The following is an 18,073-nucleotide window of genomic DNA, read 5'->3' as shown; positions in this document are numbered from 1 at the left end:
CACTTGTAACCACCAAATAGATGCATGCAAAGAGATCTCAAGGAAAATTTTTATATGTTCTATTCTGGAAGCTCCATTCAAAGAAATCTTCCAAGGTGCTTGCCGAATTGGAAAAATGCTTCCAGCGAAGGTGTCCGTGGAATTCTAGGACATATACCCTTATCCCATGATCCTACTCAGGTTGACTCCAATCAACCGATCTATGAACTTTTTCTTTTTCTGGCTCTTCATGCGAAGCTCAGTGATGAAGAAGGGTTCACATTGGTTCCCCAACACTGTATCGTATCCATCTTCACGATCCAATGTTATGTTGTATCAACTGATCAATCCTTGCACAAAGCTCTTGAATCTCTTCATCTATGGGATTCCTCCTTGGGTCCCCTGAGAATGACCAAACCTAGTGGCCGTTGCAATTTCTCATGCAATAGGGAGTTGCAATTGGAATGGAATAGAAGAAAAAGCTACAATACCAAAAAAATAAAAAATAAAATAAAATAAACCTACAATTAAGATTGCAAGGAGAATCTATCCAGCACAGTGTTTTTTTTTTTTTTTGTCACCAAAACTACTCCAAAAATCTCCACATTTATAGTTCATAGAGAATTACATCCCTAATCTGATTTCCATTTTCCAACCACCTACCAGCTACTTCCATAATTGCAATACATTACCGAGGATTTCCATTTGAAGCACAAGAGGACTTGTTGACCAAGCTAACTAAAATACAAGTCCTTGTTACCTAACATTGATGACATGGCAAATACCATAACATAGTATTAATGAACTTGACTACAGGAGGAAAAAGTACTAAACTACCCCAAAATTAAAGTCCAAATTACCTAAACTGCTCCTGAGAGTTCAGCAAAGGCCAAAACACTCAAAATCTAAAATTTTACTTTATATATGTTCCTTAAGCTTTGGATCAAGAGGAGATGAAAAGGAAGGCTAATAACTAATCTGAAGAGAAAAAAAAAAAAAAGAGTAATATGAAGATGATTTATAAGAAAATGAGTGAAGAATACATGGAATGATTTTGTGAGATTAAGAGAAACGAATACAATAAATTTTGACATATAAAGCAAGAGACAGAAATTTGAAAGAGGATGAAAGGTTAAGATCTTACTTTTGCATCGGGCCTGCCCTACTTGTATGTTCATCACCATCTAAATACAATAAAGAGTCTTAGAAGAGGCAAAAAATAGACAGATACAGCTTTTGGGCGTCTGAGTTGCTTTCTTCATGATGAAAACAAAGGGTGGGACACCCTCTAACAGTACAATAAAAAGCAAGGTACCCACATGTACACCTATTTACATCATTAAAAAAGAAAAATTAACATTTTCCTCCCTTACATTGAGGATATTTTATACACATCATTTCGGCTTCCCATCGCCACTTTTCAACATCCATGCACCGCCTTTGACAGAAACACAAAGTTCATTCAGGACCTGCATTATCAACACCAAAATTTGATCATAAGCAGATAGCATAGTCATCTCTGATTATTGAAAAGAAGATAGTGGCATTAGGGTCCGTTTAGATAGGGGATCACTGATGATCGGGACTAAGTCAAATCCTGATTTTGGTGGGCCCCACACTAACCATGTAAGATTAAATACAATAAATCGACACTTTCCTCCATATAAATGCAATTAAGGAAGTTTCCATAAAACCATAAAACATTAATTGTATTTTTTGTGCGGAAGAAACCCTGCTTATGTGCAGCAAATCCTACATGAAGCCTATGTGAAGGGCATGGGGCCTGCCAAAATCAGGATTAGACTTAAATCCTGATTATGTGCGATCCCATGCCCAAACGGACCTAAACATTAACAAATTACTCATTTTCACAGTCAAAAAAATAATTTTTCTCGCCACCCAAAGTTACCCCTTTCAAGCACCAAGACCTCAACACCAACGATTTCCATGCATGCAATAGATACCCAAATACTTGTGTATGTCAGCATATTCAGTTAGACATCCCCCCATATTCGTAATGGATGCTCTTATGATACTTGTACTTCAATCAAATCATCTATATCGTTCATTAATTTTGAAATGCTGACTATCCTCTTATCTTCTTGTGACCATCGCATGCACATACACATAATTAAGGATTGAAGACATGGTTTTAAATATTGGCATGCTAGCATGCAACAGTGAGCTACAAAAACTATACATATTGTCTGCAATGAACGATACTCAATGTTGTCAAATCACATGTGCGATCGCACAATCGCATATGCCATGGCATATATATATATTTTTAAAATAATAAAAAAATTGAAAAAAGGAAAAAAAAAAAAGAAAAAAAAAAGAAGGAAAAACTTGCTTAATTAGTACACATGATTGGCTTAGATTATTTTACTTATTTCATTATAGTTTGAGTGTTTCATTAAGTTATATATTTAATTGCTTATATTATATTATATAAATTTTAACAAAACAATCAACAAGCTACATTAAAAGAGAATTAATTATTAAAAACTTCGAACAAAGAAATTTTACTGATTAATGGATAACTTGAAACAACTTACAAGTTATAACTTACAACTTAATTTACAAAAAGTAAGCATAACTTACAAAATACAAAAAATAAGCATACTTGAAATAATTGTAGAGAGTTAAGAGTAAGAGAGAAAGAGGTATAGGAGAGAAAGAGTAGGAGATTTAGAGCTTTGGAGTAAAGAATAGTTAAAAGGGAGGGGATATGAGTGCCTATTTATAGGCAAAAGTTCTCCAAATTGAAAAAAGAAAAAATTATATATATATATATAGGGAAACGCTCACCTGCGAACCAGTTCGTACGTACTACGGACAAACTTTTTTGAGAACCCATCATATGTGATGTGGATCCAAAATCTGAACCGTTCATGTGAAGCAGCACCTCCTGAAACCCCCAGGGCCCAAGTTTTACTTTGATCTAAAACTTTGATGGGCCATGAAAAATGAAAACAGTTTCCTCCCTTGATTTGCATTTCTCTTTGCTATGGCCCACCAGAATATTATATCAGGGTGAAAATTTGTCCCATGGGGTTTTATGGGATTCCGCATCACATGGACCGTTCAGATTAGACACCCATGGCACGTGTGCAAAGGTGCGCATGTGCGTAGGTGTGCGGGGGAGCATGACTCTCTCTCTCTCTCTCTCTCTCTCTCTCTCTCTCTCTCTCTCTCTCTCTCTCTCTCTCTATATATATATATATATATATATATATATATATATATATATATATATATATATATATACACACTTTGCCTATTGGGAAATATGCAATCACATATGCAGTATGCGATTGCATACTCGCATATAAAAGTATGTGATGGGGGCATCACGCGCACACCCGCGCGCGCCGCCCCTACACACGTACGGAAGGAGAGGGAGGACCCCACCATTGATCTGGCTCAATGACGACATCCAGGGAGGGTTTCCTAGTTAGAAGACGGAATTTTAGTTTATTAGAGTGGACCCGAAAATCAAGTAAAGCCCATCATGGGATCTCATAATCGGGGCCCACTAGTCGAATTGATTTCGTATTTTAGGTTTTGATTATTTATGTTATTTAGAATATCATGAACGCTTTACATTTCTTTGATTAGTTTTTATTTTGGTTTACTTCATCGCTGATAATAGGTTGCGCACAGGGCGCAAGTTTTGGGGTATAGAATTTTCTTATAAATAGGCACCCTATGTAGTTCTTTTGATTCATTGAAGTTTAATAAAAATTCCTACAAGTTTTTTTCTACTCTCTGAGTTTTTGAGTTGTGGAAAAATTCAAGTGGGTGCGAAGCCTTCCCCTTTCGAAAGGCTAACTACCGTGGTGCGAAGCCACATCTATCCCCATCCGCCCCTACCCTCTATCATTCATATTTTCCCCCTTCTACAATCATCCTTACTTCGAATCCACCAGTTTTTGTAGCAGTTCTTCCCCCTACAGCCAGTTTCCAGAATCTGGTCCTACAGGAGGGTTGAAACTTCGATGCAGCACCACGCATAGACCGCATATCAGATCGAGCTGAAAATCAAGGGTTTTGGAGTCCTCCCCTGGCCGACTAGACCCTAGGAGTTGGTTCGGGGAATCGGGTCACGCTCGCACGTGCGGCCAGGCTCCCGCGCATGTGCGTCAGGCCCTGACCCGCTGTCTGCACGCGCGGACTATCCTAGGTTCAAGTTTCCTCCTTATTTTCTCCCTTTTCATACCTATTTTCATAACCCTAACCCTAGATTGCATTATTCCTAACTTATTTGCCCCTTTTCTTACCCTACGGTTCCTTGAATTGAAATTGGAGAATCCCTTGGATTAGGGACTGATTGCTGTGCATATGTGGCTGAATTCTATTTCCCTTTGAGCATCGTTTGGTCCATAATTTTATTGATCCAGTCCTAACCTGTGTAGGCCTGGACCTGTGCAGATTCCCCTTTACTTGAATGTTTGAACTTTTTGTGTGAGATGTGGAATTATTGTGTGATTGTTCTGAATTAGTGTGATCTAAGCCTGAAATCTTGCATATCATATTTAAATTTCATGTCCTGCATCAAATTTGGTATCAGAGCCTAGGGTTCTTGTAGGAGAATACATCACATATTTAGGGTTTAGTTTGTTTAAGTCCTTCATGCATCTAGTTCATCACATATAGTTGTTTAAATCTCTGGCAGCAGGAAGTCAGCAATTTACATTGTTGTAATTTTTGGTTATTCCCTTATCTTGACAACTATATTGGTGGATTTTAGTAGCACTGCGTAGTTTCCCTTATATAGAGTCTCATAGGATTATTTAGTCCTATTTCGTTGCATATAGTCGTCATAGAAAGTCCTTAGGTAGAGTTAGCAAGTGTATGCCCACATGTACGGGTCATGGTTTTGGCTTGCACCCTACATTAAATATGGAGCAACTGCTAGAGTCATTAAACAAACTGTCCCAGCAGATCGAGTCATTGGGTAAGCGCTGGGAACAACATATAGACTAACGCTTTGATCAATTTGATGTGTGCATTACCCAATTAAAGGCCTCCGCCGAGACAAACCCTAGCATTGGGGTGGATGTCCAATTTCAGGCATGTGGCCAGGAGAATAAACCTATGAATGGAGTTGGCCAAGGAATTAGTTATGAGCGTGCACCCACCCCATGAGGGACATCAAGACCACTATTTTGAGGGGTACAACATGTGCGACCTTGTGGGTGGAGAGAGTGCACCAGAGGCTGGTGTAGAGTTACCCACTGAGATCATTCCGGTAGTGGATGAGTTTCGTGATGTCTGTCTTGATGATCTACCAGATGAGTCTCCCCCTAGGAGGGATATAGAGTACACCAGAACATGAAACACCGTAATACCTACAGCTGAGTTTGCGTTTAATAGTTCTGTCGATAGGTCCACAGGTCTTAGTCCTTATGAAGTCGTTACTAGTTATAAACCTGAGAAACCTATTGATCTTGTCCCTATGTCACTATCCCATAGGCCGTCAGAGCTTGCAGAGTCTTTTGTGAATCACATTCATTCATGGCATCAAGAAATCAGGTAGAAGATCACTACTAGTAATGAACATTATAAATTTTATGCAGACCAGCATAAATGTTTCAAGGAATTCAATGTAAGGGATTCTGTAATGGTCCGCATCAGGCCCGAACGGTATCCTCCGAGGGTTGTTCGTAAGTTACACGCGCGTAGCGCTGGACCTTTCAAAATTATAAAACGAAACGGTCTCAATGCGTATGTGGCAAATCTTCCACCCTCCACGGGAATTAGTTCCACATTCAATATGGAGGATCTAGTTGTATTTCAAGGGGCCACTGATGCATTGTTCAGCCTTTCACCTAACCATCCTAATTCCCCAGACCTTTCCCTTGATCTATGGCCCCCTCCCGACCCATCTTCCCAGCCTCTACCTCCCATACCTATCCTTCCTGACCCATTTTTCCAGCCTCTATGTCCCATACTTACCCGTCCCAGCCCATTTTCCCAGCCTCTACCTCTCATACCTACTCTTCCCGACCTTTCTTCCCAGCCTCTACCTCCCATACCTAGCTTTCACACACCCAAAGAGGAAATAAATGATATCCTGGACCATCAGATAGTTTCAACGTCGGATGGCGGGTTTCAGAAGTACCTAGTTAAATGGAAGTCATGCCCCAGCTTCAGACAGCACGTGGCTGACTGAGGAGGAGCTTCAGAGACTTGATCTTGACATCCTGAAGCGGTTCAGGAGTTTTATTTCACCAGTGGCAAAATCTTCACAGTCGGGGAGAATTGATGGGGACATCACGTGCACACGCGCACGCACACCGCCCCCTATGCACGTACGGAAGGAAAGAGAGGGCCCCACCGTCGATCTGGCTTGATGACGACGTCCAAGGAGGGCCTCCTAGTTAAAAGACGGAATTTTGGTTCATTAGAGTGGACTTGATAATCAAGTAAAGCCCATCATGGGATCTCATGATCAGGACGCATTAGTCGGATTGATTTCATATTTTTGGTTTTAATTATTTATGTTATTTAGAATACCATGAACGGTTTACATTTCTTTGATTAGTTTTTATTTTGGTTTACTTCATCGCTAAGTAATAGGTTGCGCACATGGCGCAAGTTTTGGGGTATAGAGTTTTCTTATAAATAGGCATCCCTTATAGTTCTTTTGATTCATTGAAGTTTAATAAAAATTCCTGCAATATTTTTTTTTTAACTCTCTGAATTTCTGAGTTGTGGAAAAATTCAAGTGGGTGCGAAGCCCTCCCTTTTCGAAGGGCTAACTACCGTGGTGCAAAGCCGCATCTATCCCCATCCGCCCCTACCTTCTATCATCCATATTTATCCCCTTCTACAATCATTATTGCTTCGAATATGCTAGTTTCTGTAGCAGTTCTTCCCCCAATAACTAGTTTCCAGAATCTAGCCCTGCCGGAGGGTTGAAACTTCGATGGAGCACCACGCATAGACCGCATCTCAGATCGAGTTGAAAATCAAGGGTTTTGGAGTCCTCCCCTGGCCGACCAGACCCTAGGAGTCGGCTCGGGGAATCGGGCCATGCTCGCACGTGTGACCAGGCTCCCGCGCATGTGCGCTAGGCCCTGGCCCGCTGTTTTCACGCGCGGACTATCCCAGGTTCAGGTTTCCTCCTTGCTTTTCCTCCTTTTCATACCTATTTTCATAACCCTAACCCTAGATTGCATTATCTCTTAACTTATTTGCCCCTTTTCTCACCCTAGGGTTTTTTAAATTGAAATTGGGGAATCCCTTGAATTAAGGACTGATTGTTGTGCATGTGTGGCTGAATTCTATTTCCCTTTGAGCATCGTTTGGTCCATAATTTTATTGATCCAGTCCTAACCTGTGTAGGCCTGGACCTGTTCAGATTCCTCTTTACTTGAATGTTTGAGCTTTTTGTGTGGGATGTGGAATTATTATGCGATTGTTCTAAATTAGTATAATCTAAGCCTGAAATCTTGCATATCATATTTAAATTTCATGTCCTGCATCAGTATGCCATGGCATATGTGATTCAATCCACAGTATGTGCATATGCGATCGCATTTGACAACAATGACGATGCTCACCATGCATGATCCATATTGGTCAGGACTGTAAACAAGTCGAATATTGGAATATTTAATTTCCGCATCCCCATATCTAACTTCTTTGTATAAAATCTGTATCCATCCGTATCTGAAAATAAATCAGATATCTGACTATTAGTCAGGTAATCGGATATCCAGTGCTAGGACCCACCATGAAGATGGCCTGGCACAAAATAAGCCTGGTCCACTCATCAGCTGGGCCAACTGCTGCAGCAGCTTCTAATAGGTGGAAGAACGATAAGTGAGTATGGGGAGCACGGAACGATCTGTGGAGAAGGCTGGGGTGTGTGCATGAGAAAGACTCTTTGAGAAAGGAAGAAGTCAAATGGTTGAGAAAGGAAGTTGAAACGCTTTAAGAGCTTTGCTACGCCCACACGTGCATACAAGGTAGATCATGTACATGCTACACATGTGCCAGTGATGCAATAAATAAAAGATCCAGTCCATCCATCCTAGGGATAACACCGTGGATGCCTGGCACAAGAATCAGGTCAGTTCAGAATGTATGGCTGTGAAAAACTTGGCCAAGCTTTCTAACATGTCCACTTGTTTCCAATATCCAGACCCACCTACTGAGTGGACCTTATTTTCGGTGAAAAAACATCTAAGTGGTTGGATTCACCTGATGGATGGATCTGGTACCTGTCGGCCACGCTGGTACATGTGGCAGCATTGACATGAGCTGCCTTGTACACTCATGTGGGCTTACCAAACCTCATATTGGTAATACAAATTCTTTGGGAGAGATTTGCTTTAGTACACACTAATGTATCTTTTCTTTTGAACATCAACGGTCACCATAACCTTCTTATTGTCATTTGTCAATGGGTTGAAGTATTCAATCTGAAAGTTAATTTGGGTATCCCCAATCCAAAGGAATCCATATCAAATAAACAGTTTTCATTGAAAAAGGCCTAAATCGAATGGCCCGACGTATCTTGATGTAATCGTATAAACACATTGGGATGTATTCAAGAAAACTCTCTTTGGGAATAAATCGAATCCTGTGTTAGCTGTCTTGGACATATAGTAATTACCAAATGTTTGAAATGTGTGGTGCCGATCCATGACTATGTGTAAAGCAATCTGTGCATCTGGAATGCCTCCTCATATTCACCGTAAATCCCAAGAATCATCCTAATGGACCTAATCCAAAACACACGTGGGACACATCATAGATGCACAATAAAACCTAAAATAATGTTCCGATTGTTCCCCTTTGTGGGGGCCACCTGAGTTATGGATTAGTCTGAAATTCTAGTTGTAGGCCTAACATGATGAGTTTCGTCTAATGAGCGGGTTGGATTGCACTCACGCTATCATACATCAAGGTAGGCCCCATGCTGCTCGAACTATAGTAATTACCATATCATTCTTATAAATCATCTCCTGATTTCACATAAATCTGGCAGATTAAGTAAGCAATAACGGTAACGTTCTGCATTGAGCTGCTGGGCATGACTAATTTGACACACTAACATAGTACGATGATTAATACATGGCCACTAAGATTGTACACGTGGCCAGCGTTTTCTATATTGTTATCGATGGATGTATCACACTCTTGGGATACAAAAAACGTATCGGTTATTGCATGGGAAATATCAGATGTATCACATAATGTATTGTTGTTTTTAGGAAACATTGGGAAATTGGTCGAATTTTTCAATGAACTTCAAGGAATGTTAAAAAAGACATCGATACACACTTAGAAATCAAAATATCACAAAAAAAAAAAAAGGTACACATAATAATAGGTTTCATTTGTACAGGGCCCTAATCTATACGTTGCTTGACTGAAGTGATGCAATCATATTTAACATCAATTCACATAATTTATAAATCATAGAAAATATGTATGAAAAAACAATGAGTTAACTATTTTTAAAAAACTGCACATGGCGTACAAGTAATTGAAATTAAATTATCCAAATTATGTCTCATAACCCAAAACTCAGATTTATTTCCTTGTCTAGATGAGATTGATGGGCATTTATTACGCAGTTAAGAATAACAAAAAAAAAAAAAAAACCCAATGGTCCTGTTTCAACAAACAATTGTCCTCGAATCAACAGTTAGGGTCACTCAAACAATCTGAAAAAATCAAGGGGCATCAATACGAGATGGGCCTATTTCAACAAATCCGTTTTGTCAACTCCTTTTAGGGCATGGGCCCAAAAATGAAGTAGATCTAAATCTCAGGTGGACCACACCACAAGAACAGTGGTGATTGAAAGATTTATATATATATATATATACACACACATACCTTGATGTGTATGTGAGATCCACTTCGACCAATAGATGTGTAATCTCACCTTAGGCCCAGGCCAAAATATCAGGCTGACTTGTGATTTAGGTGGGCCAGACCAAAGGAAACAGTTTGGAGAGATGTCCACCTTTGATTTTTACAAGGCCCACCATAATGATTATATGAAATCCTAATGCGGACATCAGTGGTGTACCCTTTAGAGTATACCAGAGGAGGAGGCGTCGCCGACAAAGTACCGGAGCGGAGGAGTTGATGTGGATGGACGTTGGGCCCATCAGACCCATTTTATGGCGCGCTACGAATGCTAGGGGTGCACATTCGAACTAGCAGAACTGGACCAGAACCGATCAAACGGTCCGGTTTGGTCCAGTTTTATAGTGCACCGGTTCCGGTTTAAAAAAATCAAAGAACTGTTTACATTAGTTTGGTTCTGGTTTAGGGGTATGTAGAACCGAACCGAACCTACATTTATAAAAAAAAAAAAAACCCTAAGTCTACTCGACCCTGCTACGCGCGTGCGGCTGCCTCTACCCTCTCTCATCTCTCTGTTGCCGGTCCTCTCTCTCTCTCTCTTGCTGCTCCTATCTCTCTCACTGCCCCTCTCTCTCACTGCTCCTCTCTCGTCGGCCCTCGATCCTCTCTCTCTCTCTCTCTCTCTCTCTCTCTCTCTCTCTCTCTCTCTCTCTCTCTCTCTCTCTCTCTCTCTCTCTAGTCTCTCTCTCTCTCTCTACTTGTGTGTCTATATATGTGTGTGTGTGTGTGTGTGTGTGTTTGATCAAAATATCTATTTTAATTATTTTGTGTAAATAATCATGACCGTCGATATTAAAGCCCATAGATAAATTGTTCCGGTTTCACCCCAGAACCAGACCGAACCGACCCGTGTGCACCCCTAACGAGTGTAGGAGCGACATGACTGCACCCTGACCATAGATCCAGGGGTCGGATTTCACACCCTACCACACAAGTGTTTTAGTTTTACCCGTTTTTCTTTTTTTTTCTTGTTTCAAGGGCTTTATTGCACTTTCTTTAATTTTTCATCATTTATTTATTTTATTTTTTTTATTTTTCTTGTTTCCAGGGGCTTTAGTGCACTTTTACTTTTTCCATAGCTTATATATGTGTTGTGAGAAACCCTATTTTCATTATTATTAAATGAATAGAAATTCGTCTTTTTTCTTCTTCTTTATTCAAGAGATTAAGGTTTCAGGATTGACCCTTGGGTGGTTGAGGATTCCACTTCGATTTCAGGTTTCTTTTTTTCTAGATCTTCGAGGTGCAGGAAAAGGTAAGAATCATCCTCCTTTTCTTTTGACGACAAAAGGACCTGTACTTTCTTCATTTTGAACCCTTCATTCTTCACCCATTTCGTTCCTCTCCGGATATCCCCTTTCTAGTTTGAAAAGAAAAGAGGGATGGTTAGTCAGTAGAATCAGATCCAAACTTGACTGTGGACTGACTTATGCTAGATTTGGGATATCCTCATATCCCTGGGTCCTCCCTTTTTACTGTTTATGTGACTTTATACTAAGGGGCATGATCCTGACGGAATGACTTCATCTTTGTGTTGAAATTTACCTAATTCCTTTGATTAGAAACCATTGGTTGATTCGTATATTTATTTGAACATTCTTTAACCTAATTATACATGCATGTAGGATTAGGTCATCATGTGTCCCTACATCAATCATTGACACCAAGAAATCAGGATACTTCCTAGGGGTTTCGTATCGCCAAGGTGCAATATCGAAAATATCAGCTAATATTATTGATACTATATTCATTGCACATGGTCATAAATTAACCAAAGTTAAACCAACAAAATTGTTGAACCCTGTCTCTAAGTCATGATCCCACAATCAGAGTGATTGAGAAATCCTATCCTCTGATTCATGGATGCTTATTGGTTAAAATACAGCCATTGGATAATATTCATTTTAATCACCCAATAGGTGTCCACCAATCATATATTAGTATTTAATAATTTAATTAAAAATATTTATAGTTAGGACACTATGAAAATGCCCTCAACTAATCAGGTAAGTTGATACGGATATGATAATATTGGTATTCAACCAGTTTAGAAATCGGGTAGTTGGGTAATCGAGTAATTGGGTAAATTTCAAGGCAAAAAAAAAAAAAAATCCCTTGTGCAAATCCAATTTTTCCAAGTCAAAGATGTTAGATATCCATTGCCAGCCCTAATATTGGTGCAGATTTCATCAGATTTGGTCCCATATGTGAGCACATAGAAAAGATGTATCAAAAGGCTTGGTTAAAAGCAGTTATGCATTGATGGCATGATAACTAACGGATAATATGTACTATCCTGGTCATAAAAGGTCCCATAAAACATGTCAACTAGAACCAGTCCATTAACTTTAGATTCCAAATAAATAGTAAAGAACAATACATTGTTTAACAAAATTGGAAATAAATATAACAGATCAAATGTTTCAAGCAACACACAAATTTGATAGAGCTACATTGATGTAGCCACATGTGATGACCTAACCCTAGATGCATGTATAATCAGGTTTAAGAATATTCAAATAAATACACTAATTAACTAACCGTTTCCAATCAAAGGGAGTAGGTAAATCTCAACACAAAGATGAGGTTATTCCATCAGGATCATGCCCCTTAGCATAAGATCACGTAAATAGTAAAAAAGGATGACCTAGGGATATGAGGATATCCTAGATCTAGCATAAATTAGTCTACGGTCAAGTTTGGATCTAATTCTACCGACTAACCATCTCTCTTTTCCGTTCAAACTAGAAATGGGGTATCCAGAGAGGAACGAAAGGGGTGAAGAACGAAGGGTTTGAGATGAAGAAAGTATAGGTCCTTTTGTCGTCAAAAGAAAAGAAGGAAGATGATTCTTACATTTTCTTGCACCTCGAAGATTTAGAAAGAAGGAAATCTGAAATCGAGGTGGAATCTTCGACACCCAAGGGCCAATCCCGAAACCTTAATCTCTTGATTAAATAGGAAGAAAATAGACGAATTTCTATTCATTCAATAATAATCAAAATAGGGTTTCTCACAACGTATATATAAGCTATGGAAAAATTAAAAGTGTACTAAAGCCCTTGAAAACAAGTTAAATAACCAAACAAACAAAAAAAAAAAAGACGAAAAGTAAAGAAGTGTAATAAAGCCCTTAAAATAAGGGAAAAAAAAGGCCTAAAACTAAAACACTCGTGTGGTAGGGTGTGAAATCCGACCCATAGATCTATGGTTAGGGTACGGTCATGCCGCTCCTGCACTCATAGCACGTCAGAAAATAGGTCCGATGGATCCAATGTCCATCCACATCAACTCCGCCACTCCGATGCTCTATTGGCGACGCCTCCTCTGGTACACTCTAAATGGTGCACCACTGATATCCGCATCATCGTCATCATCATCATCATCATCATATATATATATATATATATATATAGTTTTATCAACGTACTACAGAACTATAACAGCATAGTCATATTCTTTTATTTCCTGCTTACCATTCTCTTTGTGGGTGTTGTTGCTCTGCTTATCTAATGGGTAAATGAGTATTAATACATATTTTTCCTGATTAGTATGCTTTGCAGCTGCCGCTATGACGAATCTCCTGCAATAGAAAACTGGAAAACATTGTCTTAATACAGACAACTTTGCAGATAAAATTGACCTCTTTAATTACTACCTGGCAAGGAGCGACGATCAGATTGCCGATGGAAGGGCAACAGAATTGCACAATAAGACCAGCTAAGTAGTAAAAAAGAGTTTGATTTCTCTGCTTACAAAGTTATGCACATAATATTCATCAACACCTTAGGATATGCAGGGCATGCACATTCCACAAAGTGAATAGTAACTTCAAAATGACCTCTTCATCTCTCCTCCCCGAACCCTCAAACACTTCTTCTGCCTCTAAACTAGATAACCTTTATGAAATAGAATGTCTTCCTGATCCCAAAATCCTAGCAACTGATTATCTTGTTGTCAATCCATACGCCATTTATGGAAATGTTCGGGATAATACTGCCAAGAAACTTCTCAAAAGAATTGTCACTCCACCCAAAAACCCCAATTCCATAAAAGAATATACATGTACCTCCAAGTTTGATCAACATCCAATCTATGCAAACCAAAAGAAGTCATTTGTGACCCTAAACCTTCCTAAAGAACTCCACCAAGGCTGGTTGACAAATGGATACACATATCCATTTTGGTGTTGTCAAGTTGGCCCTTACTTTTCATGGGCGTCGAGGCCTTCTTGTTGACTCTAGAATAGCCTTGCTAGACTCATGGTTCAGAGTACCAGCTGGCAACAATTGGAACAGTTGAAACCACCTTGAACGAGGGAACGATTTTCATCACCCTATACCCAAATTATAATAAGTCAATCTGTGATGAACATTTGTTTGAAGAGCTCCAGGTTCGAATACAGCTTATGGGCATCGAGCAGCTTGCAGGATCTATAGCTGCGACTCTCCATTATCAATTGGCTTTTCAGGTCCAGAATCATGTATTGAACCTTCCTGTTCTTGGCCGAAGTCAACACCAAGATGCTCTCATTTTATCTGTGGAAAATACAGGTGTACCTCATTGCATCTTCGTTCCATGACACCTCACTCATGACCAGATCAAAGCTATTTTACCCTCGAGTCAGATCACTGCCTATGAACAATTGCACTCTACTCCACATGTCATGCAACATGACCAACTTTCTTCCGCTGATGCAGTGACGGTATGGTTGAAACCAGCTTTCGCACCACCGCTTCTCCCCCAAATGTTTTTTCCACTCCATTGCCTGAAATCAATTTTTTCTCCCCGTGGAATGATTCTAAGGATGATGATCTTAGTGGTGTCCTCTATTCCCAGCAATGCCGACTACTTAACAAAAACATCTCATGAGATGTGTGCGAATGTGATGACTGTTACTTCGATCAAGTTGAAGAAGAAGACCACCCAAAAGCACGACGATCGTCTTTTCAAAAGGAGCTCGTTTGGCGATACAAAGATGGTGGTCCAGAAGTTGGACTTCTTGGTAAGCCCTCTGGGAAATTTGATTATTATGTCCTTTATCCCCAAAACAAGAAATTTCCACCCTCAACTCCATTAGCACCATGCTCCCTACCCAAGCATCACAAGCCTACCCCTCTAAATTCAACCTTTGCAGATTATTACCAAAAGGCCTTGTCCATGCTCAATGATCCAGTTCCTACTTAGTGCTCCATTTTCCATTCTCGAACAATGTAGCCAAAAGAGTCACCTCTCGAAAGTTGTTTTCTGAAATCCCAGCCTGGTCCACAGCAAGAAACTTCACATTCGTTGTTTCCCCCTCTTTGACAATTTTCAGTTCTCTCACTTGCAAGTTAAAGATGTATGGAAGATCAAAACTCCTATTGGAGAAAATGTAGATGAAACTTTGAAACGGATCTCTGCTGCCGAAGCTTCCCTAAATTGGTAGGCAAAAAATGCTATTCATCAAAACCAAGCTTTACAGCAAATCTTGGCCAACCAGCAGCAGATGCTCTCACAAAATAGCTCCCTAGCAGAAATGGTGAAATCAAGAATCTCTGTCCTTGAAAAGGACTTACATTAGATTGCCACAACAATCGGTAATTTGACAATTGCGGGTCCACTTCTTGCACAAAAGGAAGTAGAAAAGGAGTCCCTGGAGAATCAATTATCCTCCATCCTAGCCTCATCATCCCCTCAACCATCATTCCTCCAGGCCTTTCCTACCCTTACTCCTATCTCCTTACCCAATGTTACAAACATCAAGCAACAACCATTAACTCCATTATCGGAATCAACAAACCCATTCAAAGATCCTTTCTCCCCATCCCTCCAGAAATACCTCCAAGGTCAAAACTCAAACCCTGTGACTCCCTCTATAGTCTCTTCCTCCCAACCTCCGGCCACCTTCCGAGAACGACTTTCCCGTTCTTCTCATCCTGAACCACATAAATCCACTCCATACACACCTTCTCCTTCCTACCCAGTTAAAAACATTACCACTTCATCTGTCCCAAACCTAACCACCTTGCCAGTCTCCACAACCGACCTTAACCCAATTGCCTCTTTTCTCTACATCTATCCAACCACCTCCTGCTATGACCATCGACGCCCATATTTCATATTCAGATCCACGCTCTTCTTCTAACACCACTGAAGGATACCCAGAATATCTGAAATTATATCCAGAGTTGTTCATGCAAGATCAGGAAGGAACTGTGCAAGACCTGTCTGATTATGAGCCAGACGACCATCCATGAAGAATACCCACCAGAGTCAATTATGCTGAAACAATTGACAAAAAACACTTGTTGGCATTCACCCGTCACAATGGCAGAATCGTGTTTTTGAAATGTACTCCTGGTGCACCGCAGAAATGCATACGCCAAATGCCACCGCTGCATGAACGATACAAAAGTTTGTTGATCGCCTTGTTGGCCGACTTCATGAGTAGTGGAATAGCCTTGTAGAATATCGGCAGCTCTAGGCTCCTCAGTCCCTGATGTTTGAACCATTCATGGGACTCATCTACAATGAATTCATTGGCTTCATTCAGACTTGTCAGGAAACGGGTGTGTTCCTTCAATCGCAAAGACATTGAGAAGCATTACGATGCCATGTCCCGAAGATTTTATATCCTTAATGGCATTGACGATGTCAATTTGAAACATACCTACTCTCCCCGAGCCCATTGGTGATGAGACTCAGAACTTGCTAACCCTCAAGGGCCACAATTTGCAGAAAATTTCTTTTGGTTTCATTCCCCAATTCAATATTCAGGCGAATGAGAAGTTGTGCAATCAACACAAATTTATGCGGCACATGGAGCAACTTGGCAAGCGCCTCGGAGCAGCATGCGACAAACCCGGCCTTTCTATCTGATGTCAGGATCCAAAGGATTGTGATTGCTCCTGCAAAAAGAAGCATCATTTTAAGAAGCTATCACATCCTTGCCAAGACAAACGTGAACATTTTCCGCCCAAGAAAAAATGCCCAGGCAAGAAATGGTGGTTCTAATGCGGGGGCATTTTCACACTGAGCTCGAGTGGGATGGCTCGTGAGATGCAAGGAGACAATTGGGGTGGGTGGCCCATAGAACCCATGGATTTGGGGCCCACGAGGAGGGCTTGGCCAAGAACCTAACTCATGGATATGGGGCCTCGGTTATGAGATAAAGGGATGAATTCACCGTGCTCTATCAGTTCAAGTTTTTAGAGTAAATGATTAATTGTCCTGCATCAGGTTCTTTCGGAAAAAGAAATTAAGAAAAAATACCTCCCACAAGTGTCATTTATGCGGCCAGAAATGGCATTTCTCCAAAACATGCCCTAAGCACACAAAGTGCTGCAATGTAGCCGTTCTTTAGAAAACGACTACTCTGGTGGAAACAAACTTCTCCAATCTTGAATCTGTTTTTTCACTCGATGATGAGTATCATCCCGAGTCTATTCTGGCTATCTAGCATAGTCACCACAACTCTAAAGATGACTTTGATGAGCAGTCTAAAACTCATGAAATTAACAGAATTTTCTCCATTCCTTGAGATCCTTTAACTATAATCCAACCAGTCCCTCCTGATAGAACCATATGCACAATCCATCTCAGTTATCGCTTTACTTGATATTGGTGCCTCTGTATCCATCCTCAACCCAAACATTCTTCCACCTGCTTTTTGGAAACCACACACCCAAGCTTTTCGAGCAATCGATGGAAAGATTTTCCACACTAGCCTGATCAGTCAATCCATCACCCTAAAACTCTTCCCCCATCTCAACATTCGCCACCGCTTTCTTGGCTCACGTCTAATCGGGAAAGACCTCATCATTGGGTTTAACATCCTTCACAAACTCCATCTTCTCCGGTGGATTAAAAATGGCCTCTCCCACAAACAATGCTCCATTCCTTGGTAAAAAATTTTGAACTAATACATGTTTGAGCTTACAGTTGACCATCTTAAAGAAAGGTTGGAGACTGATTGTTGTGCCACCTCTCATTTTTCCTTCCTTGCCAAACACACTTTTCCTCTGTAGAAAAATCCAGAATTCCTTACTTGTCTTCCCTTCAAGAAAAATGACGATATAAACCCAACAAAAGCATCTCACCAAGGCATGTCCCCTGATCATCTACACTTGGCAATGGAAGAGTTGAATGACCTTCTTGCCCAGGATCTTATTGAACGCACATCTTCCCAATGGACCTGTGAAGCTTTTTATGTAAA

General features: G+C 40.3%; 1 protein-coding gene across 1 annotated transcript in view; it reads right to left on the bottom strand.

Moving 5' to 3' along the window:
- Positions 1-1,106: 1,106 nt before the first annotated feature.
- The window catches only part of LOC131229905 (uncharacterized), a 95,251-nt gene continuing 78,284 nt past the window's right edge, over positions 1,107-18,073 (bottom strand). Inside the window, exon 13 of the mRNA XM_058225986.1 lies at positions 1,107-1,448. Within this exon, the coding sequence (XP_058081969.1) occupies positions 1,374-1,448 (75 nt within the window). The 3' untranslated portion in view covers positions 1,107-1,373. The remainder of the gene's footprint in view (positions 1,449-18,073) is intronic.

The sequence above is a fragment of the Magnolia sinica genome, chromosome 16 (assembly GCF_029962835.1).
Source record: "Magnolia sinica isolate HGM2019 chromosome 16, MsV1, whole genome shotgun sequence".
NCBI classification, from domain to species: Eukaryota; Viridiplantae; Streptophyta; class Magnoliopsida; order Magnoliales; family Magnoliaceae; genus Magnolia; species Magnolia sinica.
The sequence above is the reverse complement of the archived record's forward strand: the minus strand, read 5'-3'. Positions and strand labels throughout refer to the sequence as shown.